The 25159-nt window shown below is 39.0% G+C and overlaps 1 protein-coding gene across 3 annotated transcripts in view; it reads right to left on the minus strand.

Annotated features, from left to right (window-relative positions):
- LOC115629444 (homeotic protein antennapedia) overlaps positions 1-25159 on the minus strand; it is a 139120-nt gene that overhangs the window by 15906 nt on the left and 98055 nt on the right. For 2 of the 3 annotated variants that reach the window (XM_030525899.1, XM_030525897.1), the window contains exons 3-4: positions 855-1095; positions 42-793 (exon numbers count right to left, since the gene is read on the minus strand). In XM_030525899.1, the coding sequence (XP_030381759.1) occupies positions 42-638 (597 nt within the window). In that variant the 5' untranslated portion in view covers positions 639-793; positions 855-1095. The remainder of the gene's footprint in view (positions 1-41; positions 794-854; positions 1096-25159) is intronic. The other variant, XM_030525898.1, reaches the window with a different exon arrangement.

Consider the following 25159-nt stretch of genomic DNA (forward strand, 5'->3'; position numbering starts at 1 on the left):
AAAACGATTCTTCAAACAGTCCTTGGGGTTACTCTGCTTACCTGTGTTTGCGGGTGACCCATGTGATGAGGCAGAGACATCTGGGCGTTCATATGATGGCCGCCCATCTGGTCCACCAGTGGGGGGGAGCCTCCCTCAGGCACCATGCCTAATCCGCCGACGGCCGCTTGCAACTTGCAACTGGCGTAGACTACGGGCTGCTGTTGCTGTGGATGTGTCACCTGTTGCGTCACCTGGGGGTGCTGCTGATGCTGTGACGCCTGCTGCGTCTGCTGCTGCGGCTGCTGGGGCTGTTGCTGTGGCTGAGGCTGCTGCTGCTGCGGTACAAGTTGGCCGTTGGTCTGCGTCTGCGGCATGCCGCCCACCTGACTCGAGGGACTGTCGGGCCTCGAGTACCCCTGGTGTTGCTGTTGATCCATGCCTTGGCCGTTGTAGTAGGGCATGCGATCGTAGGGCGGGAAGCGAGGGTATGGCATATTGCCCTGGTGATTGGGGTTCTGACTGTAGTGATGCATTTGCTGCGCATCGAGATCACTGACGCCGTTGCCCGGATAGTGCCCATGGTGCATGTCAGGACTCATGTACGAGTTTGTGAAGTATGACGTCATGCTTTCACAGTTATTTGTACTCATCGTCATGTTGGAGAAAGTTGAGGTCAACTGAGCTTGCGTTAGAGAAAATGTCCTAGAGTTAGTGCCCAGCGACTCCACTAACTCCTCCTCCTCCTCCCCTATTTTGACAATGATGGGAGTGTGCACTGAGCTTTCAGCTTCTCGCCTGTATACAAAATAAACTGGAAGAATAAAAGGAAGAGGATTAGCATTGACTCTACTCCTTCTGACTCTCAAGCTTACCTACTTATTCCTTAAACTCTTAAGTACAATACAGTTACGCCTTATCTGGTAGTTGTGTTTTTGTCTTGAGGTATAAAATGATTTCCGTTGTTGCTCCGCTCTCTTGCCTCGTAGCCGGGCAAAAATAAAACGGGATACGTTCTCTTTTTACCTTGTGCTTATTTGGTAGAAAAGTAATTGGTGTTGTAATCCTTAAGTATCCTTAATTTCTAGTTGGTAATCAATTTTGATTTCTGAAACTCTGCAATGGAAGGAAGTAGAAGGATTTTGTGTTAGAGTTGCTGTTGATCATTGTTGCTGCTCGAGCTCTAAAATTAGACTGAAATCTGGATATTTAACCATGTGCCTTAAACTTGACGCAACGCGTCATGTGCAAAGCGGCTGCCATCAGATAAATGGTTTATGCCACGCATCGAAGAATTCTTCAAAATTTGATCTGAACCAATGAATTGAGGGTAGGGAAGAGATGATAGCACAATGTGGAGGCGTGGCAGACCCCACAATGTATATACATACATATATTCTTGATTAGCATGACAAGACGAGCCGATCTCGCCCTGTCTGTCTCTCTGTTCGTCTTGAAAAGGTTGATTATTTGTATTAAAGGCCACTAACATAATTTTTAAACTATGCACTTCACATTTAAAACGGAAACCTTAAAACTTTGAAACGTGCTTAAGGATATCCATTTGATCGGTCTTTAGTCACTGTCTGCCTCTACTCCCCTCATCGCTTTCACAGTTTGGCTAGGGTTCATGAATAAGAAATCAATTGAGTTATCCTCTTGCTGAACTGACATCCTTCCGGTTGAAGTGATTAAATTTCCTGGCTCATTATCACGAGTCTCTGATGCCATAAATCAAAACTGAAACAATGCAGAAAGACACTCAGGCGTACTAACACGCACACACATTTGTACAAACACATGCATACATATGTACACATTTACGTACATATGTATGTACATGCATTGCACGTGCATGTGTCAAATGTGGGGTCAGGTCTGCGACGACAAGCCTGCGGAAAACTGGCTAACTGGGATTGTTGTTGTCGAAAACAAAACATTCAGAATATATAATAAAACAGTCAAAAGGCTAACTTTAAAATACGTCCATATTTTAGCGACTACAAGTACATACATATATTCCTCCCGATTTTCCCACATCCCGTTTCATTTCATTCTCTCCCTCTTCATTCGCACTTTACGGCTGTTTTTTTTAAAGTTCTGCATGCCTTTCCTACCAGCGAAATTTGCGAAATCGCGCGTCGCCCAACTTCACCTGGCCCCCCACCATGGTCGCTCGAGCTACCGAAGCCAGAGCTTTCCTTTCAATTACACACTTTCAGTTTTGGGAAGGATGGCAATGGCTGCGCGAAGGGACAATGGCGGTCGGAAGTTGTAGTTGTTGTTGTTGTTGTTGTTGAGGGAAGGCGACACGGGATGTGGCGTTGCACAGCCCCCTGATTCCACAAACTTATGTATGCATTTAATATGTATTCCAGCATATGCGTACATATGTACTTATATGTATGTACAAGTATGTATGTATACGTGCTCGTACATGCATACATAGTTATCAGAGAGAGTCTCTGTACGGTCGAGAAGGGTCTGTGCAGCAGACTTGGCCGTGGCAGATGCAAAGAAATTCACTCAAGCACAAGCGAGTTGATAATAATGTGTGATGTGTGTTCTTGTTATTGTTGTACCATTGTTGTAACAATTGTGGTTTGGGCTGTGCTTGATTTATGATTTATGTTTGTCTGATGTGATTTATTCAAGCGCTTTAATGTAATCGCAATGGTTTTGTTTTTAATACTCATGTACAATATACTATAGTCTATGGGTATCCCTTTTTGCCGATAGTGCTAAGAGCTTACAGCGCTAGTGTGAGGGTGCTTCTTATAGTTTGAAGAAGATCCTTCCGTGTTTTCAGATATTCGAAAGGTCGGACAAACTCAGAGACAGACAGAGAGACAGACTTTTTTCTGTAGCCTTTATATAGGCTTGAAACAATACAATTCCATTTCCTAATAACAAAACTGAATTGCAGAAGTAGCATTTAAATACATATGTATGTTTATATGTATGTATGTAAACAGTGCTGATGTGAGTGGATTGCGATTGGATTATGGACTTTTCCAATTTTTAGAATTGCATACTTTTGAGTGCTCGAAGCCATCTGTTGACAGAAATACGCAATTACGTATGCAACAAAAGAGGGCGCTTGTGGAACCTTGTCAACAGCGCCACCTATTCGTTGGTGGGCGAACTGATTTGACAAGCACTTCACTGTGGCATCATTTTCTGTGCAGTCAAGTTTCCTAAGAATGTACATATAGTATAAGTGTACTTATATTTTTGTTGTACCAATGGGAACATTTACCTAAACATTAAAAGTTTTAAGGAAATTCGTTAAATATTACATATGTATATATTTATGTTACTCGCACCAAATACTAAAAAAATACTAGTTTATATACATACACACGTACATAAATACATATTTGCAGGGATTCCGGAAAGATGTAAGATAAGTACATATCTCGAATATCCTAACATACTATCATTGTGTTTTATTGTCAAGCTTCAACAGGATATGTTGAGCTCTTAAAAATTATTTTTATTTTTTAAATTAAATTATCGATAAAACTAAATTATTTCCTTAAAGTGGCTACAGATTGTCTAAGAACCCGACTTGAACGACTAGCATTTTATCCATGTTAAATTTTAAGTTTATCAAAAGTGCCATTGCCAAAAAAAAAAAAAAAAAAAAAAAAACATTCTGCATCGTGGTAACTTAAACCCAAAAAAAAAAAAAAAAACATTCTACCTGTGTTCATAATGCTTTAACCAATGTGCAGCATTTGTCTCTTAGCGAAGACAGACACCATAGTTTGAAGCCCGGCCCACTCACCTAAGCATGCACACTTCGACCCAACAACAAATAGAAGCGGTTCTTGTTTTTGATTCTTTCTTTGTCGACGACGGGTCGCGACGGCAAACGAAGCGTAAAAAAACAACAGTAAAGCATGTGCAGTTAATCATCACAGCGAGCATATCTCACTCGCACGCATGTGGTCTCTTTCCCACCCATGTGCGCACGTCGAAATGAAGTGAAAATGAATGATTTCCTTCTCAGCCATCAACTGCAGCCATTTTAATGCACGCTCTTTTCTCTTTGTGTTTGTCAGAAAGCATGAAGCTTTGAATGTCTGCAAAGACGATTCTGTCGACGTTACAGAGTCGGGGGCAGTATGTAACTAAAGCTGGCATTCGACACAATAGTTTGTGCATCTTGTTGCTAGCTTATACATACATACGGGTATATACGTATGCTTCTATGTGTGACTGACTGATTGACTGATAGGTAAGCAACACACAGCCGAAATTGGTAGAGCCAGAAAATTTCGGAAAATTCAAACTTCAATAAGTGAGAAAATTGACTCTCTAGTTCTAATCCAATCGACTTCAGAGCTGGTTTGTAGGATACTCTAACTGTATGCACACTTTATATTTATTTGGGTATTCATATTTTACCGTTTACAGTAAAAACGTAAAATAAAATAAGAACACTATGTTACGTTTTTAATCTTTATAGAAATTCAAAAATCTTACATTAAATTAATACAAATAATAGACCAAACCAAACAAGATCGAATGTTGCAACCAAGCAAGCGGAAAAACCGATAAAATAAACGCTCGTCGCCTAATCTTTTATTTGCCTTATATTTTATATTGCCTTAATATTTAAAGTGACAATGTTTCGAGGATGATTATGAACTAACAGCAGGCTATTCAGGAGTTTTTTAAGGTAATTTTTTTATACCTTTGGTTACATTATTGGCGTTTTAGTAAGGATTCCATTCTTTTTTGCAAATATAATATAGCCCATGTTAACCGTCGATAGTGTAGCTTTCCAACAATGAAAGAATCCATTAAATTGGACTAGTAGATTCGGAGCCTTTTCAATTCAAACAAACAAACAAACAAACAATCAAATCTTTCCTCTTTATAACATTAGATTTGATCAAAGTTTGTGAAGTCTTTCTAAAACATATTGGTTCTATTGCGGCTGTCTGAAGAATATGAAGTCATTCAATAGCATTTAAGAGATAATAATGGGGTGCGAAGGGCTCTTATTGTATTTAAAAAACGCAAGTCCTACCTCGTCTGTCTTATCTAGTCACTCATTTATCAAGAGACAGTTTTACTTACTCTGCTTTGACCCACATCTGGGGGTCTACACAAAATCTGGGTGCTAATACAAAATCACTTTTTAACCACTTACAGGCGGCCTACCACTCTTTCTGCCTGGCAAGCGACACCAATCAAATATACCCTTCAAGATTCCACAACTAATATTCAGTAGTTACATATTTAAGCATTCGCACATATTTCAATAACAAGTATGTACTCGCATAATCGAGAACTACAAGCATTGGGCACGTGCTTAGGCCGAACCGGCAGGAACATTTATAGCATCATCAACTAAAAGACCAAATAAAATTTTATTACCGCTATAAATTCAAGCACTTGAAGCGGGCCCAAGCAGGTGCCGTTCGACGCACAGAACGCTCAGATAAGCCCACGCGATTTAGCGACGGAGACGCATAAAGAAAAAGAGCGCAAGAGGAAAAAACGCAAAAGACGGAAGCGACAGGGGCCTGCATTTTTCTCACATTTATCTTTTTCGACTGCTGCCTTTTATTGCGATTGGAAATTGTGCTTGTCAACGAGGTGTGTGCACGGTCGAATGGTCCGAATGGCCCGAATGGTTAGGTGCATTCGTTGGCTGCCTTGTTGCGTCAGCTAGCCGGGCTGTGGAGAGGACGAACGGTGTGGAAGTCGGTGCAGTCGTCTCTTGCGGACTTCGGGTAACTGGCAACAGCTGGTGCGAGTTTCGGGCGCATGCTGCCTTCTGATAATAAAAATGTCAGCTTGACGATTGTTGGTTCATAAATAAAGTTTTGCATTTGAATTGGAAATAAGTAGGCTGTAGGCCAAGGCGGCGAAGGTGGAACGTAGCGGAGCGGGAGCATAATAGCCAGCGGCTCTGCTGTTGCCACTTGGCTAAATTGAAGAAGGGAATTGCATACTCGTATGTTGCGATTGCTTGCACTTAATTGGCGCTATTTAGCATTTAGTCTTGGACATGGCCGAGACACTGATGCTCCCGCAATACCTGCGCCGTCTACTGCACAATCTGTGTGCCCTGTCAGACGTTGACAACTCATATAATGCCAAAAGGGAGAGGGAAAGGACTCGAGTGGAGCGCTCGGCCCAACTGGGAATATGATGTGAGGTTGTTGATACTGCTGTTGATCTTGCCAGACTCGAGCAGACAGAGAACACGGCAACATACATGGCTAATGCCGAGTGCTTGTAATGGACAGACAAGCGGCAGGACATTGCGTTATTATGGCTACGACGTACATATATCGGTTCGAGGAGTCTTTTAAAGTTAAACAACTGATAATAAATCTAATTGACACATCTGCGTCGAAGTGGGGAGGCTGAAGGAGGAGTTTTCTGAGCAATTGACTGGAGCCTCAAGATCGCTTCGTCGCGCAATGTCTGGCCAATAATATGGGAGTGCGCTCAATTAAAAACCCAGCGCATTACTAATGACCACCAGTCGATTGTCGAGAATCGGCGTCATCGTCATCATCGTCATCATCGTCGCTGCGATTGTTGCAATTATTCCTAAAGAGTTGACAACGAACACGGTACATAAATTTGCGATCATATCAAATCATCACAACATCGTGCGACCAATCGATCACGATCAATGGCCGGATCGAAGGATTCCACTACCCGCTGATAACACGGCAGGGCTCCCACTTGACTGTCCATCGGTGTGCTTGCGAGCTGTCTGTACTGTCCACACTCATAGTCCGAGTCGCCAGCTCACTCTGTCAGACGTCTTCGCCCCAGTTACGCCGATGTAACGACGTCCTCAAGCGATTGGCTTCATCTGTGGTCGTTGATTGGCAGGCAAAAATTCACAGCGCTTTTGATTTGTTGATATGTGTGAGCCGTCCCTGGCGTTGTTGTGTTGTGTATGGACTATTGATTGCCAACAACATGGTCAACGCTCGTCAATAAGAAGTACCTCATTACAGCGCGAAATGCGAAATGCATAAACGCGATGCACGCATGCGCATTGACAGGCTACTTGCAAGCTCGCACGCATGCATGTGCACACGAACACTTGCACTTACGGGGGCCGATCAATAAGTATCCGTGTTAGGAATACAGAATAAATTCTTCGCTGCATTAAGAACCATTTGTCAATTCAAGTAACTTTTCGGCGATGATAACATATCCGCCTATTGTTGACCGTGAGCAGTTCGACCATGTTTGAATTTGTTCAATCAATATCCTACGATTGTCATAGATTTTAACGGGTCGCCGGGCCATCCAATATCAATTTTTGCATATTTTGTCAGTCAAAAATAAAACGCTCATTACAAATCATTTCATATTTCCACAGATGGCTGGCAAATAAAAAGAGGACACTTTACTTCGATCTTAAATTAATTATGGTGCCGTTCGGCGGATCGCAGTACTCGAAGGCAATGACAAGTTCCCCAAGGAATGCAAACTGTTTTCGAACCGTGTTCGATTGACCCTCGTACCACGGACACCGCACGCAAGGGAGGAATCCGGATTAACCATCTCTTGTTAAGTGCACTTGCGGCCGATTGTCACCCGTTTTACAAACAATGATTGGGAGCCAAGCATGCACCCTCCCTCTCAAGCTTGCAGCTAAATGGCTACAAATATCTACGTATTATACTAGAGAGTTAAAGTGAAATACAAAATATTAGCTACCGTTCAATTTTAATCTTTAAAGTTCAAAAAAGACAGACGAGCATATGAAACATATATGCGGACCGTTCCTCGTTCTGGGTGCTAAAAACTCACACACCAATAACAATATACCCTCACACTTTTCAGTTAAGGGTATGATTCCTGTTCATTTACTTTGGTTAATAGTGGTCCTTACTGATATGTTATCTAAAAAAGGCTATAGACCAGTTTAATCATAAGTCTGAACAATTCTAAAAATTCAAGTTATAAAAGGTCGGATTGGAACTGCTGCTTGCTCTAAATTTTTGCAGCTGTAGCTTGTTACAAAAACGAATATTATATTGTTTCTGTGTGAGCAAACTGTGTAGTTCCTTTTACAGTGAAAATCGATTTCGCTTTGGCCTTCCTCACAGTAGACAGATACATACATATATGAGTGTCACACGTCCGACAACAGAAACCTCCGAGAAGAACCTGTTCCACGTCTTTCACAGCACGACGTCTTCCTAGAATGCGACGCGGCCCTAGGAGAAAGTTGACATTGCATAAGAAAGCGCATAAGGTTCGGCAAAAATTGCGCAAGGCCAAGGCCGCCTATGCCTGCTGCGTACCTGGAACTGCACAAGCAGGTAAGACTCATTAGCCGGCACTAGCTAGCCAAAATAGAGCAATTACCTTTATCTTCGTGCAAGCAAGTCGGCCAGACAGTCTGTCTCTGTCTTTTCCATACATACGCCTACCCGATAATCCGTTTTGTATTCAATTGTTCGTTTACTTGCCTAATTGCCCATCGGAATGACTTGCGGGTCATCGACGAAACGAATGTCATAAAGTCAACGCGTGCTTATCATATTGTGATCTTAATTGGTTAGGCCCAGTAATTAATTAATTATCGAGCGATTTGAGCGTCTTTTGAGCGTATTACATTGAAGCTGATGTTCAAAGGTAACCGAAAACCGGGCTTGGAAAATGTTTACGGATGATTCGAGTGAAGTACTTCTTATTACTTCTGTCGTTTAAAGGAGCAAATGCCCAACGAACTAAATCTCAAGTTATTGTATTTTAAAATAATAAATGATAATGTAATAAACATACAAGAGAAACATAATTTTAATCAAATTTACCTTCTTTGTATGACTGAATATTTATGTATGTAAGTTCTATCCGCAGCAATTGTTGTTGTTGTCGCCTTGGCCCAACTCTGTACTTGCAGTACAGACCTATATTTACACTTTTATTCCTAGTCTGTTATTTAAACACAATTTCGTATTTCATCTGAAGTATTGTGAAGTGTAATCAGGCCGGGGCATGATTATCCAAATAATTGTAATATAGTTTCTGGTTAAGGTTAGTCAGAGCATTCTCAAGTTCTAGAATTTTACCGTTGCCATTGGTCACTTTCCTTTATGATTCCTTTATTAATGACGTAGTTATTCCTCCTCAATATATTACTATGTATGTACTCTATAGCACACACTCGCGCGTCTATACATTTACTTATTTAAATCGTTTAGTTTTTCTCCGTCTCGTCCCCATCGGAGCCCGTGTGCGGGGCTGGGCCGCCTGTCTACGTTCCAGCTGCCTAGCCCGTACTCGTATACTCCCATTCAACTTGCCGCTTGACACTTCTCTGACAGGCCACGAGCAAAACTTTTGTTCTATTTTGTGTTTTCTGGGCTATGAGGCAAATCAGCGGGGAATATGAGCGACAAAGAAAACTTGAAAAAAATACTAAAATGAAAGAATAAACGGTATCGCCCGTCTCGAACCCCCAGTGCTGAGCAGTGCTCAAAATAACCCATGACAGCTCTGTGACTCCGAGCGGGCAAACTGAATTGCTGACTAACAGCCTGTCGCGAAATATGAGTCCACTTCAGCAAAAAGATACAGATTTGTGCCGGGGATGGGGAGGATGCACACAAAATGCTTGGCGAAAAGGATGTTGAAGCAAATATTGAAATATTGTGGGGCATCATACATTCTCGTACCTCACTTGCACGCTTTTGGACGAAACCCGTCCCGCTTGGCCCACTGTACGAACGCACGTGTTTAAATACTTTGCTATGTAAACGAACTGCGAGTGAGAAACAAAACAAAAGAGAAATTCTTTTCAGGATGTGACACAAAATGCCGCCATCGCCGTCGCTGTCATCATTGTCTGCTTTAAAGATTACACAGAATATTTGTAAAATACAAAACACAGCAAGCGCAGCGAGCCCGTCGAGCCCGACGAGAGCTGCGAGGGCTGCGAGGGCGTTGGGGCTCGCACAAAAAATAAACTCTGAGCTTTACAAAAATAACAACTGCGGAGGCAGCAGCAAAATCAAAGAAAACAACCACGACATAGCAGCAACAACAAATACAACGGCCACAGAGAAAAATAAAAACACGAAAATATTTACAAAATATTTTCCACTTCAACGAAATGGAAAACTCGCGCTACTTGCGCTACTCGCCTGTCTGCCCACTACCACATTTCCCATTCCTCAGCGCCTTAACCATCATCTCCGCCAGTGCCACCGCCTTGACTTCAGTTGAGTAAAGTTGACTTGGCTGTTGCCATCCCCTCTTTATGCCCGCTGTCCCTCAATGCCCTTGTCTGTGCGCCTGTCTCTCTGTCTCGTTGACTGCCTGCCTCGCAATGCCTCGTTGGATCAGACCTGTCCCCCAGACCATCCCCTTCCTGGCAAGACGAGTCGGCGGGCGCCGGTTGTTAGTTGCCAGTTGCCGGCAACAGCGGGGACAAACGCAGCGCAGCGTAAAATTCCCGACAATAACTACAATGGAACAAAATGCGCGCCAAAAAGAAATTGTGAAACTGAACTTGACTGAGAAATCACACAAACACAGGTACTGTGAGAATTTGTCTTTATCCCTCCTTTATTCTATGATAGTAATATCACCATAATCATCAGCATCGTCATCTTGTTCTCTTGCACTTTATTTAATGGGCTTTAATAGTTGCATTCATTGGCGGCTCCAAAGTTTAAAAGCACGAGACAAAAACAACACAAGCACACCTTCTACTTGGAGCTTTTCGTTGACTTTAATTGATTGAATCGGAAAGGCAGTATTTTATTATCGGCAATATCAAAACAATCTGCATATGTATATACATGACTGCAACCATCAATCTACATGTATAGTATGTATGGTACGAATTATGAATTATGGGCTTTAAGGCCTAAGATTTTCGATTTTGATTTTCAAAAGGTTAAGTAAGATGTACTCGTAAGCTTAATGAGAGTCGCGCTTATATGTGTATGTATATAATTATGTGTGCAGTACAGAGTAGTGCAGAAGAGCCAAAGCCCCAACAACAACAGCTACTCGCAGGAGATGGGCACAGATTACGACTACAACTTCCTTTTGAGTTGACCTTTCACGATGCATCATGTATTAATAAAATATAATTGACGATTTGTTACAAATGTGTTAAAAAAAGTTCAAAAGGTACGGTAATCATATTAATTTTGGTAGTTTCCGAGAGTATTTATTTATCAAGAATTAATACTTTACAATGAAAAGTTTACATAATATATTCAATTTCATCCGTCTTCGACCAGCTTTTACGTACCGTTGAAAATCTCAATGCAAAACATATAAATGAAACAACCATCAAAGTGCACTGAAACCCAATTTGTTTTCGCGATCAGCGACTATACAATACTCACAAAACGGGCATTCTGAATTGTTCATGGATGTAATAAACTTAACAGAAGTACTAAATTAGTTTTGCCAAAGCTTATATAACTATATCAAATATAGTATGTATCTAGAACTATTAAAAGTACATTAGCTCTTCTCTTTCCACGTATGTAATGCTAAGCTATCCCACAATCATATCTGTGTTAATGAACAGTCAGTGATGCTATTTCCATACACGAGTATGTATGTATGTGTTTGTGTACTCATTGCTCTCCCGAGGCCGGCTTAGAAGCGTAATTCGTGATATGATAATTATGCGGCGCCACAAAAACACGAAATGTGAAATTCAAATGTAAAGCCGCAGAATCAAGAGCGAGGCATCAACAACATCGAATGGCAGGACAAGAGAGACACAGCTCGAAATGTGAAATTTGATGTACATTTCATTTCTGTTTGTTGACACGGCCAGCAAAAAGCTCAGGCACAAATGGTGCCACAAATGGCGCATGTAGCACACCCGCCAATGTTAATTTAGTCACTGCCACAAACAACTGCAGCTGAGTGGAGCAATTCCATTGGGCATTGTTTGAGGTAACCCGCCCATCGACCACAGCGTCCCCTCTTCCGACGGCCCGCGCCGGATTTCACATGTGGCTCGTTGTCAACTTTTATAAAATTAGTTGGCAACATGACGAGTTACCGCTCTGCCGCCAGGGCCCGAACACGCCCATTAGCAGGCGTTTTACATTGCAAACGGGAGAGGGGAGGAGGAGGGTGCTACGCCTAATGTACAGCTGACACCTTTCCAAAGTAGTTTTCGGTGTCGCTCTGCCGCGTGCTCAAATTTTACAGCCACACCAGCAGAAAGGTGCCGGGTCCATTGGGGATTCTCCAACAGGCTTGTGCACGTGTTGCAATACCGCAATAGCGACTGCGGTGGCAACGGCTTTGTATTGGTGGCCGGTGGTTGACTTGTGGAGACTGGAGACGCGTCGCGATGGTTGGTGGTGCAGCTAATTAAAAAAATGCTCCCATTTCGAAAATGCGGCTGCTATTTAGCTTAATTATAACAAATGACCGAAAACCACACAGAAGCAACAGTAAATATTCACGAACCAGCTTGAGCATCTCAAAATGGCATTAAAGATATTAAAAAACATAGAACAAAGCGATCCTTAAATACGGAGATAAGCTTGAGGAATTCCCCAAATTTGGTTAGGTTTTAATGTGGTTGCGAAATTCGGTGGCGTAACTGGTGGGGGAAACAAGGAATCATATGGTTTATATGAAAGTGTCGACATATAGTATTATCTACAAATAATTTACAAATTTAGTACAGGGTACAGGGTGTATTTAGAACCTTGTTGACTTTTATCGTTTGTAATGTCGGTCTACAAATATTTGGCTACTTCTTTAGTTATCATAAAGAAAGGTATCTTTTTCTTATACGAGAATCAGTTAGTACTGTGTCCACGGAAAAGTTAAGATCTTCTGATATGAATACGACTTCGGTTTTAAGAATAATAGTTTTGGGTTTTGCGTGTCATTTGTAAACATTTTCAACACAGTCTTATGAAAACGATCTCCACTTTGCGCAAAAAGCTCTACTACTTAAAGACCTAGGAATCTCCTTATTGACATTAAACATTCCCTGGAAATCAACGAGACAGCCAGTCAAATAAAAATCGACCCTCCCACGCAAAATATCTTCGCCTAGAAACGCTTCTGTTTAATCGATAAGCATTTTGTTAACTGCAGCTCGGCTCGGGCTGGCGCACATTTACCCTCATGGAGAAAAACTACTTCTGGTAACAATATGCTCGAAGGCAGGCTAGTATAGCAACCCGGCCAAGCTGACGCCACATTAGATACAGATTCACAGATTTAGTTGTATGCCCAAAGGAATAGTTATGGGACGCGGGCAAATGCGAAGTCTGGGTATGGGTATGTTTGTGTGTGTGTGTGTGTGTGTGTGTGTGTGTGTGTGTGTGTGTGTGTGTGTGTGTACAAGTAAGTATGTATGTGAACTGCGATAATTTTGCAGAGTAGTTCGATTGTTTCCTGCCATGGTGGCCAATTTACTTGGAAGTTTTTCTCACGGTAGAGGCGCACTCGATGCCAAAACCCACTCGAGGGCAAGACAGTGACGGAAAACCCGGTGAGCATGTGAAAATTCAATGGTCATGCGTCCGATAACACATAACGAACGGAGCCGACGGACCCCGGCCTTGTGGGTGGAGAAGAAAAAAACAACGTCGTCCAGACAAACGGCTGAATGTTCATAGCGTAACCCTGAAAAACATCCCCTGCGCACCCTGAAAGATCTGGATGTACATGTGTTGTGTAAGTGTATATGTGTGAGAGTGGGGTGGTTTTTATTTTCTCAAATGTGCGTAGCAAGCGAAAGAAATTCAGCCAACGGACAACTTGCAACTCATACCGCCTATTGAATTCTTTCGATTTCTTAAATTTGATGCTAAGGCACATCCATTTAATTTTACATCCTTCTTTGTTTTCTTCTACTCTTTGCGGAGGTCAAAATTATATTTGTTACCTTATTGCTGGAGTGTGGGCGGGAGCTTCTCGACCTATTCGATAAATCGAATAATTACCTGAAATAAAACAAATTGGAAAGATAGGAATTAGTACATTCGATAAAACACGCGTTAACTAAATATAAACAAGTACTCGTAGATCTAAATAAAGTGTGTATATAAAATATATTGAATCCAAAGTGTTGAGCTATTTAGTCATAAGGGTTGATGTGGATGTGATTCACGCCAAGGGTTTTTTTTATTTATTTTTCTTTTTGAATTAATTGGTAAATTGAACTAATTTGTTAATTGGAAAAGTGCATATTCGACCTTATTAGCATTCAATAGCATACTTATCAAGTGTTAGTTCTTTTATTCATATTTAAATAAGTTAATGAAATGATTATTAATTATTTTTCTTTGAATGTTAATGTTTATTTATTTATTCAATTTTTGATTTATCAACGCCTTGCTTCTCAATGTTCGTCTAAAATTTGATGCCAGTCAAGTGCAATTCGGCAGTTGCTTTATATATTTTTGTGTTGGACTTACATTTGATGCCATCTAGTGTGGATCGTGCACTTTTCCGCAGCGTTGATTACACGCTTTAAGATACTTTTGTCACGGTTCGATTTACTTTCAGTTTTATTCTAGTATGCACTGTCAATAGAACTTTAGTTCTATCCATACATGGTTGCTTTCCCTCGATACATTAGCAAAAAAAAAGGGAAAGAAAAAACTAGTGAAAACCATTCGTGACGACCGTGTGTTGGATTATCTGCTTTCGCTATATTCTTCCTTAAAATAAACCTACAACATTTACGGTATACAAATACTGTAGTACAATCACTTGATGCTAATAAATGCATTAAACAACTTGACGAATATTGGCGTTAAATGTAAATGAAATATTGGGCTTATGCTATAGTAATAAACTAGCTCTGCGTATGGATAATACAAGTCTATACAGCAAGCTTTGAAAGTAGCGTTCAAAATATCTAGGTGTCCATAAAAACAGTCGAACGAATCTGTGTCGATTTGACTTGAAGTCGGCCCCGCACCCTTCTGACTTTTACATACATTTGTCATTTAGGCGTACTAATATACCCTTTCAAACTTCGGAAACAGGGTATTAATTATTAAGTCGACTGTTAATTTGGCAAGAGAGTTAGAAGTGTCATATGCGGTATAGGACTTAAATTGGGCTTTCACGTTTATTCAGACGACTTTTCATTACTATTTTATTGGACTATAAATCACTATGCGGTACTCGTGAGCAAAAAGGTTTATGCCTTGACATTATTATCTACAAATCGGGGCTAATAAGTAGGAATGAAAGTATTAGACTCAGATTCAATGTTAAGAGTTTACTATCGTAATTGTGATCACAAATTAAACGAGAGCCGTATTTCCTGTTTTTAATGGGCCTTTATTCCACTTTCCATAGGTACTGTAAGCTTGGTGCTCAATCAGCTGCAAAAACCAATTAGGCACAAGTCAACTGCAGACTCGTACACCCAAAGCCACAAAACCTAAACTGGCCAGGGCGTTGATTAAATGGCAATAACAATAATAAGCTGGCAATGCCCATGTGCAGAGCAGACTGTCCGCAAAAAATTTCTTAATTAGTTGGCCAGGTTTCTGGCAGCTGCAGTCAAGCAAAAAGCAAGTGTAAATCGAATGAAATATTCATGCGGAGATTTCTCTTTCCATTGTGTTCAACGTTGCCGTCGTCATCGTCGCCTCCATGTCTGAGTCAATCCGAAATTGGCAAAGATTCTCAGCTCTTGAACGCCTTGCCGATGTTTTATTGAATTTAAAATCTCATTATCACCTCGATGCATTCTTTGAATGCATTAGTCCGGTTGCGAACGTTGTTATTGCCTTCATACCTGGCATTGGACTTTGGGCATTGGCTCTGACGGCAACGTATCGATTCAGATACTCGTACCTAATTATCGTAATTTTTGCGAATTTACAAATTGATATAAAATTGATTAGTGCCCCACTCGATACTGAATGTTGGCCATTTCAAGAAGATGGTGACGGTATAATTATCGTGGACGAGAACGCACAGAGCCGTACAAACTTGTTTGTCCGTCCAGACAGAATACATTTTACAGGCTCTGACGTTTTCATTCACATTTCACGAAGCGAATGTGCATGGCATAGTAATACATAAGAGAAAGAGAAATGTTAATTTCTGTGTGAGGAAGGGGTATCAGGGAAAACTGTCAAGTGATTGTCGTTGATGGTGACCTTTTCAGGCAATTACGGCAAACGCGTATTTTTGTGCACTCAGAACTATGGTGATTGGATGAAAAATATTCCAAAGCCATTAATTTTATACCAAGCACCCAACGGATAGAAGGGTATACTGAATAGATAAAAAATTATATAACATCATAGCAGTTGAAAAATAAATCGAATTTTTTATGTTACAATAAACAGTATACATTTGTGTATTCTTGTTCCAGCTTGATTTATTTGGAATACGCGAAAAAATGAGGAGGAAGTGCTTTTTAATTAATAACAACATATAATACAGAAATTATTACAATATTCTTATTTGATCAGGCAATAGTATAAAATTATGTACTAATGTTAATTTAAGCAGCTTCAGTTTAAGATCGTAAGTGAGTTGTCCATATTCGACTAAGATGGTATAAACCATATCAGTGCAAGAAAATGAAGTGAAATGGACCATATGTAAGTGTAGGGCACGTCATTCGATTTTAAAATTTAGATATGGTATATATGTAGCTACGTATGTTTGTATATAAGTGAAACATGTGTATGGACACAAAGGCATAGGGAGGGGGGAAAGGCAACGCCCCCCCCCCCCCCTCTCCCCCCTTCAAAAATGTTTGCCGTATAAAGTCGACCATACGTTCATTATTAAGACGCACTATTTCGCCTTAAAATGGATCTGAGTTTGATTTGTTGAAGTTTTTTCATTGATCATTTGCATAAGGTTTTTTTTAAATGCATTGTGCATTATTTAATCAAAATTTTAATTTTTTGGCCCCCCTTTGTTAAAAGCTGCCTACGCCCTTGTATGGAAATACTCATGTACATATGTATGTGCAAGTATACGCGAAAATGATAGTGCAAAACGTTCAATTTGTCCAGTAAATTGGCATTGTTAGCAACCGCATACAGAAATTCTCATGGTGAGAACAAATTTTTCAATTAAGCCATTAATTCACTCTGCGCCACAAATGCTCACATGTACATACGTATATATGTATGTATGTACGGGTATATACATGTACATATGTATACATGCACAGCAGCAGCATCAGCATCAGCGTCTGAACAAAACAAACACACGCAGCCCCATGGACGGTCAACATCAGCAGCCATGGCCGTCGCTCGTTCTGTCGCATTATTTTTATTAAGCATCCATTCATCGTCTCCAATTCAAATACTGTGGTGGCAACAATCTCTTTTATTTTCGCTCTGCTTCCTCACCCACATTCGCCGTTACTCTTTCGCAGACTTTCGCATTTTCTCGTTTTATTTCAAATTGTGTGTTGTCTGCCTTTCGAAATTTTCTATACGCTCGTTTGCGTTGCTACGAATATGTACTACTTGTATACTCGTGTGTCGGCCTGTCCACGGCGGGGCAGTTGTTGTTGCTTGTAGCTGATTTGTTTTGCACACATTATAAAGTTGTCGTCAGTCACAAGTTTTATAAAAGTTTCCAGCTGCAAGTCTTCGCAAAAATATTTTGCATGCTGGAAACAACTTTTTTCCGGCGCTCAGATCATACATATGTATATATCTATATCTATATATATAATATATAGATAGAGATATATAGAGATATAGATATAATATATATATAGATAGATAGAGTATATATATATATATATAGATATATATATACTATATATATATAATATAGCTATATATATATATATATATATATATATATATATATATATATATATAATTTAGAATTTTTGGAACTTTCTAAGAATCTACCAGTTCCTTAAACTTAGCACACACAACAACATACATATGTATGTATTTCGACACGGGCACATCGAAAGCAAACAGTAAGACAAGAAGACTACTACTTGACCGTATTTCAATATACTATTTAAACAGAAGATAATATCCAAATGGTGGTACATATACGGGTATATAAAAGAAATGGAATTCTTCAAAATATATAATTTTATATTATTATTATTTAATGCTGCGAAATCGGTCTGCAGATTTGGCCATAACACGTCTGTTTTATTAGATAGTATGAGACCTCTCTTACAGAATTTTTAAAACTGCAATTAATTTTTAAATTATACTTCATGCTTTTTTAACCAAAAAAATAAATAATGAAACCTATTTTGTTCAGCACATATTTATGTGGGTGTGTTCAATTTTTCCCTTTATAATAAAAAGTTGTGTTTCTGTTCAACTTCTCCAGTCGGAGGACCACAACATAACTAGTATACCTTCGTATTTGAAAGCGGACCACATACACGCTATTTATTCCGATCAGGTGTATGTTTAAATTTTTAAAATTTAAGAAATCATTTATTAAGCGTTTGTTGTTTATATTGGAATATTTGTTTATTTTTCAATTCAAATTTGCTTAGCCTTAAAAAATATATGTTTATTAAAACAAGAATGGAATGCTGCTCTCTAGAGGTGTCTCGTGGTAAAACAGCAACAACAACAAAAGGCGGGGACAGTGCTTGGGCATAGATTACATACATGGCTATAACTTTCTTAACAAATTACATATAATTATAAAGCTTAGCTGACTTACTTAAGACCTTCCCGAATCTTTGTGTTCATACAGACGGACGGACAGACTGCGTTAGATACATTCGCACTTTCTTTTTATAGCCTGTACGCAAAGGGTGAAAGGCTATACTACAAGAAGTTTTGTGTGAATGTATGTAACCGAGTCGATATAGCCATGTCCGTCTGTCCGTCTGTATGAGCACGAGGATCTCAGAAGGTACCAGAGCTAGAATGACCAAACTTGGTATCCAGGTTCTCCTAAGTCCTAGGCAGGGCAAGTTTATTATTTTATTCTGATACACCCCATCCCCCGCAATTCATGTTTCTTTTTATAACTTCCGTAATTCTTGGAATTTTAAAATTAATTTTGGTAGGTACATCCAGCTAGTACTAATGTGTCCGTGTGCCAAGTTTCATCATGATAGGTCAATTGTGAAGAAAGTTATAGCCATAAATAAAATCGCTGCTCATGCGCTGCCTGCAGCTCTGTCGGCAGCGCTGCCCGCAGCTGTTGTTGTTGTTGATGCTTTGATTCAACTTTGTGCTGCATACATACAAGCATATAAACACGAATAGGCACGTGATGTAAATGTATGCTGTTAAAACTGAACAAAAACATGTCTTCTAATTTACTTTAATTACTTAATTAATTAATTAACTTTTTTTAATAATTTAATTTTTTTTTAATTTTCTTTTTTTGTGGAGAGTACAGGCTATTTTATTGCCGGGCTTGCTCGACTGTAGCGTTCTCTGTTGTTTCCTTTTTGGTTGGAGATACAGGGTATTTAAGAGTTGAACTCGCTCGACTTTAGCATTCCTTTCTTGTTTTGAAATGGGTAATGGAGTGCTTTATTTATTTCCTTAAGGAATTCGTCTTTGGAAAAAATTTAGTTTATATATGATGGCATTTTAATATATCATTAAACTGCTGTGGTTGTAAATGGTCTTAAATTAAATTTTATTTTTATTTCGCTCGTTCTGTCGCATTATTTTTATTAAGCATCCATTCATCGTCTCCAATTCAAATACTGTGGTGGCAACAATCTCTTTTATTTTCGCTCTGCTTCCTCACCCACATTCGCCGTTACTCTTTCGCAGACTTTCGCATTTTCTCGTTTTATTTCAAATTGTGTGTTGTCTGCCTTTCGAAATTTTCTATACGCTCGTTTGCGTTGCTACGAATATGTACTACTTGTATACTCGTGTGTCGGCCTGTCCACGGCGGGGCAGTTGTTGTTGCTTGTAGCTGATTTGTTTTGCACACATTATAAAGTTGTCGTCAGTCACAAGTTTTATAAAAGTTTCCAGCTGCAAGTCTTCGCAAAAATATTTTGCATGCTGGAAACAACTTTTTTCCGGCGCTCAGATCATACATATGTATATATCTATATCTATATATATATATATATATATATATATATATATATATATATATATATATATATATATATATATATATATATATATATATATATATATACATATATATATATATATATATATATATATCTATATATATCTATATATATATATATATATATATAATTTAGAATTTTTGGAACTTTCTAAGAATCTACCAGTTCCTTAAACTTAGCACACACAACAACATACATATGTATGTATTTCGACACGGGCACATCGAAAGCAAACAGTAAGACAAGAAGACTACTACTTGACCGTATTTCAATATACTATTTAAACAGAAGATAATATCCAAATGGTGGTACATATACGGGTATATAAAAGAAATGGAATTCTTCAAAATATATAATTTTATATTATTATTATTTAATGCTGCGAAATCGGTCTGCAGATTTGGCCATAACACGTCTGTTTTATTAGATAGTATGAGACCTCTCTTACAGAATTTTTAAAACTGCAATTAATTTTTAAATTATACTTCATGCTTTTTTAACCAAAAAAATAAATAATGAAACCTATTTTGTTCAGCACATATTTATGTGGGTGTGTTCAATTTTTCCCTTTATAATAAAAAGTTGTGTTTCTGTTCAACTTCTCCAGTCGGAGGACCACAACATAACTAGTATACCTTCGTATTTGAAAGCGGACCACATACACGCTATTTATTCCGATCAGGTGTATGTTTAAATTTTTAAAATTTAAGAAATCATTTATTAAGCGTTTGTTGTTTATATTGGAATATTTGTTTATTTTTCAATTCAAATTTGCTTAGCCTTAAAAAATATATGTTTATTAAAACAAGAATGGAATGCTGCTCTCTAGAGGTGTCTCGTGGTAAAACAGCAACAACAACAAAAGGCGGGGGACAGTGCTTGGGCATAGATTACATACATGGCTATAACTTTCTTAACAAATTACATATAATTATAAAGCTTAGCTGACTTACTTAAGACCTTCCCGAATCTTTGTGTTCATACAGACGGACGGACAGACTGCGTTAGATACATTCGCACTTTCTTTTTATAGCCTGTACGCAAAGGGTGAAAGGCTATACTACAAGAAGTTTTGTGTGAATGTATGTAACCGAGTCGATATAGCCATGTCCGTCTGTCCGTCTGTATGAGCACGAGGATCTCAGAAGGTACCAGAGCTAGAATGACCAAACTTGGTATCCAGGTTCTCCTAAGTCCTAGGCAGGGCAAGTTTATTATTTTATTCTGATACACCCCATCCCCCGCAATTCATGTTTCTTTTTATAACTTCCGTAATTCTTGGAATTTTAAAATTAATTTTGGTAGGTACATCCAGCTAGTACTAATGTGTCCGTGTGCCAAGTTTCATCATGATAGGTCAATTGTGAAGAAAGTTATAGCCATAAATAAAATCGCTGCTCATGCGCTGCCTGCAGCTCTGTCGGCAGCGCTGCCCGCAGCTGTTGTTGTTGTTGATGCTTTGATTCAACTTTGTGCTGCATACATACAAGCATATAAACACGAATAGGCACGTGATGTAAATGTATGCTGTTAAAACTGAACAAAAACATGTCTTCTAATTTACTTTAATTACTTAATTAATTAATTAACTTTTTTTAATAATTTAATTTTTTTTTAATTTTCTTTTTTTGTGGAGAGTACAGGCTATTTTATTGCCGGGCTTGCTCGACTGTAGCGTTCTCTGTTGTTTCCTTTTTGGTTGGAGATACAGGGTATTTAAGAGTTGAACTCGCTCGACTTTAGCATTCCTTTCTTGTTTTGAAATGGGTAATGGAGTGCTTTATTTATTTCCTTAAGGAATTCGTCTTTGGAAAAAATTTAGTTTATATATGATGGCATTTTAATATATCATTAAACTGCTGTGGTTGTAAATGGTCTTAAATTAAATTTTATTTTTATTTGATCAGGCTTAGTGCATTTAGCAGTCATAAAAAGCAATCAATCGCTTTAATTGCTCATCACTAAGACATAGCACTCATTTATGATTTTTTAAAAGGTATTAGGTACAAAGATCACAAGTTATTAAGATTAAATTAAAGTCATAGAAAAAGCCCAATTAACAAGTCCTTACTTAATTTTTTCCTGGGAGCCGAAATGCAAGAAGATAGTTAGAATAAATAGCATATACAAGTACTATATAGTATAGTATAGTATAGTGACTGGTATCGATTATGCTCCCACTCGATTTAACAATCCATATTACCTGAATTGCGTCAGCAGTTTATATATAGTATATGCTCATATATAATAAGTATTATTGCCTTTAAATCACTTTAATTTATTGTCAATCACAGTAAATAAAAAATATGTATTTGTTTAGGAGGGGATGCTTTTGTACATATCGATGCGTGTATGCAGAAATGCAAATGTGAATAGAGCAACAATCGATTGGACGGATATTCCCGTTACACCTCTAATGCACAGCATGGTGGAACTGTATCTGGCCTTCTCGCACACACGGCCATCTAACTACTACCAACGGCAACACATATCGCCATCCAACCAACGACAGTTACTAATTTTCAACACCTTCGCATTTGCCACCCGCCGCTCCTCGTCTGCTGGTGTTCATGGAAATGGATATACTTTTCACCTGCTCCCTTGGCCCAAAGTGGAACCACCTCAATTTATTTACATCTATAGTATGTACATATGTGTGGATGTGTGAGTGTTCATCGGTGTGTGACCGTGTTTGTGGTAAAATGTGTGGAGAATGTATGCGTGTGCCATGTTGTTGTTGTCGGTGGAAATTGCATGTTATTAGCCACATACAAGATCCCTTACCATTGATAGCACAACCATACTTTATTTTTACATACAATTTTGCGAGCTTATACTCGTATATGTATGTTTATAAAGGGTGCCCAAATGTGGCTCGAAATAAACGGAATTTAGCTATAACCGCATTTGATAGTTAACAAACTTTATTTGTTTTTGATTGATTTACGATATACATACAGTACATGAGCAGTAAACGGCTATAAAAGAGGTACCATCAAAATTGTACTACCCATTTCGTCTCGTATGCGTTTCATAAATACGTCGCCATATTATCTTCAACAAAAAAACTTAAACAGCCTTCAACACAGGGGAATAAGGAATAACTTGATTAAAGGTATGTAACTAATGCTTCTTTCTGCAGCACATTAGCAAACAGCTTCAATGCCTTGTGCTAAATGACTTGTAAAACGATTAGTAAGGTAAGGAGTTCCGCCCTTAGGTAACAAGGAAATGGCAACCATCATACTCCGTAATATATTGTAATATATTTTAGCAATCCTTTCCTAGCAGTCATACATTTATACCCTGCATCGTTTATCATACAAGTATATGTTCTTGATCAGCGTTGGCACTAGGACATCCATCACAAAAGGACAAGAAAACACATAGAAGCATAAACATATGTTTCTATGTGACCACGTGGAATAAATTAATTTAATTACAAAAATGTAATTCAGAAAATTATATTTTGTTTTTTTTAAGAGTTGGGTGCCGGGTATTTAGGAATTAAGCACGACTTAAGCACTCCATTCATATTTGAAAATAAATTAAAAAATATATATTTATTAATTACTAAATCAAGGGTAAATGGGAGTCGGTCGTGTATGACTCTAGCTTGCCAATAGTACTTTCCTGAATCAATAGCGCAGAGTTAAAATCTTGCGTAAATGTTAGGACACCCTTTCATTTATTTTATTTTCAAATAACGAACGACCCACCCGGCTTGTAACAGCAGTAGGAAGAGGGTGGGGGAAGCGAGGGGAAGGTAGCCGCTGCGGTGTCGCAACATAATGGGAAGACATTATGGCAACAACATTGGCAACAGTTACCACCACAATGCTGCATAGCCGTTGCTTGCGTGCCAGCGAGCAATTTCAGGTTAAAAAATAAAAACCTCGTCCAAAAAATTGTGGATATAAGTGCACTCTAAACTGTACAATGAAAGAAATCGAAGGAAATCTATGAAAAATTATTCAAGCATTTACCAGTCTCTCTCTAAGCATACAATGGCTTGGAGGCGCGAATTTGGCTATAAAAATTGGTAAGCACTTTCAAAAATGTCCACTTTTTCATTCCTACCCTATTGACTATACAAAAACAAAAACTCCAGACAAAAAGTTAATTTTAATTATTTTATTTTAATTCAGAAGCACGCCAGATGATATCGGACTGTTTCTCTTTTGTTTTGCAATATGAATATGAATTATAAAAAGCGAAGCTGCAAACAACGAATTGGGTATTGAAGGATTCAGCTTATTTACAATTCGCATAATTTTTATTTAAGACCCCAACTCTGTACTTCATATTTCGAACAACTGCAAATGGACTGCGAAAGCAAGTTAGTAACTCGTACGATGACATCCATTATGCAGACATTCCTAATCTTCGATCCAGTCGAAAGTTTTGATGTTTTGATTCGAAACGCTTACTTAGTTGCTTTGTACCGATTTACAGGACCTTTTGCTGAACGGAATCAATATTGTACACTCGTCTTTTCTCCCATTACCGATTCACCCTCAATATCCACCAACCGATGAACCACATGTCGCGTTGCCATAAACTTTCTGTTTGTTTATCATTAAGACATTGTTGTTGCCCTTTATAATCTCTGCACATGTGCACAGGCCGTCGGATATTGGCGCCCAGCAGGAGCGGAGTCAGCGGTTGCGACTGTTTGGCTGTTGGCGCAAAGGATTACTCTACAGCGATGCCAGAGTGGAGTTCATGGGCGGGCTCATGTGTTGCTGCTTGTGCTTTTCCCGCTAATTACAATCATTTTTCTAGCGTCGACTGGCACAAATTTTTAGCTGGCGTGCAGATAAGCATCGCTCGAACGTACGATACATGACAACTGAAAAGTCGCGCACGAGCAACCAAATAGACTTGTGCGATAGGGATCAACTCGAAACTCGTACGTCTCTGTTTATTTCTCAGGCTATGGCTGCGTCTGTAGATAGTGGTCGGCGACAGCAACAGAATGAGCTTAGCATACAAGTATATGTATATATGTATAGACAGACAGATAGACTGACAGGCAGACAGTCAGTCAGTCAGTTGGTCAGTCGTATTGAATTCAAAATAGGCTTCACCGCCAATTGCAGAGCTGACTGCTCACCAACACAGATCGCCCGAAAG

This window comes from Scaptodrosophila lebanonensis, unplaced genomic scaffold, assembly GCF_003285725.1.
Source record: "Scaptodrosophila lebanonensis strain 11010-0011.00,11010-0021.00 unplaced genomic scaffold, SlebRS2 tig00000150-arrow-arrow-pilon, whole genome shotgun sequence".
Classification (NCBI taxonomy): Eukaryota; Metazoa; Arthropoda; class Insecta; order Diptera; family Drosophilidae; genus Scaptodrosophila; species Scaptodrosophila lebanonensis.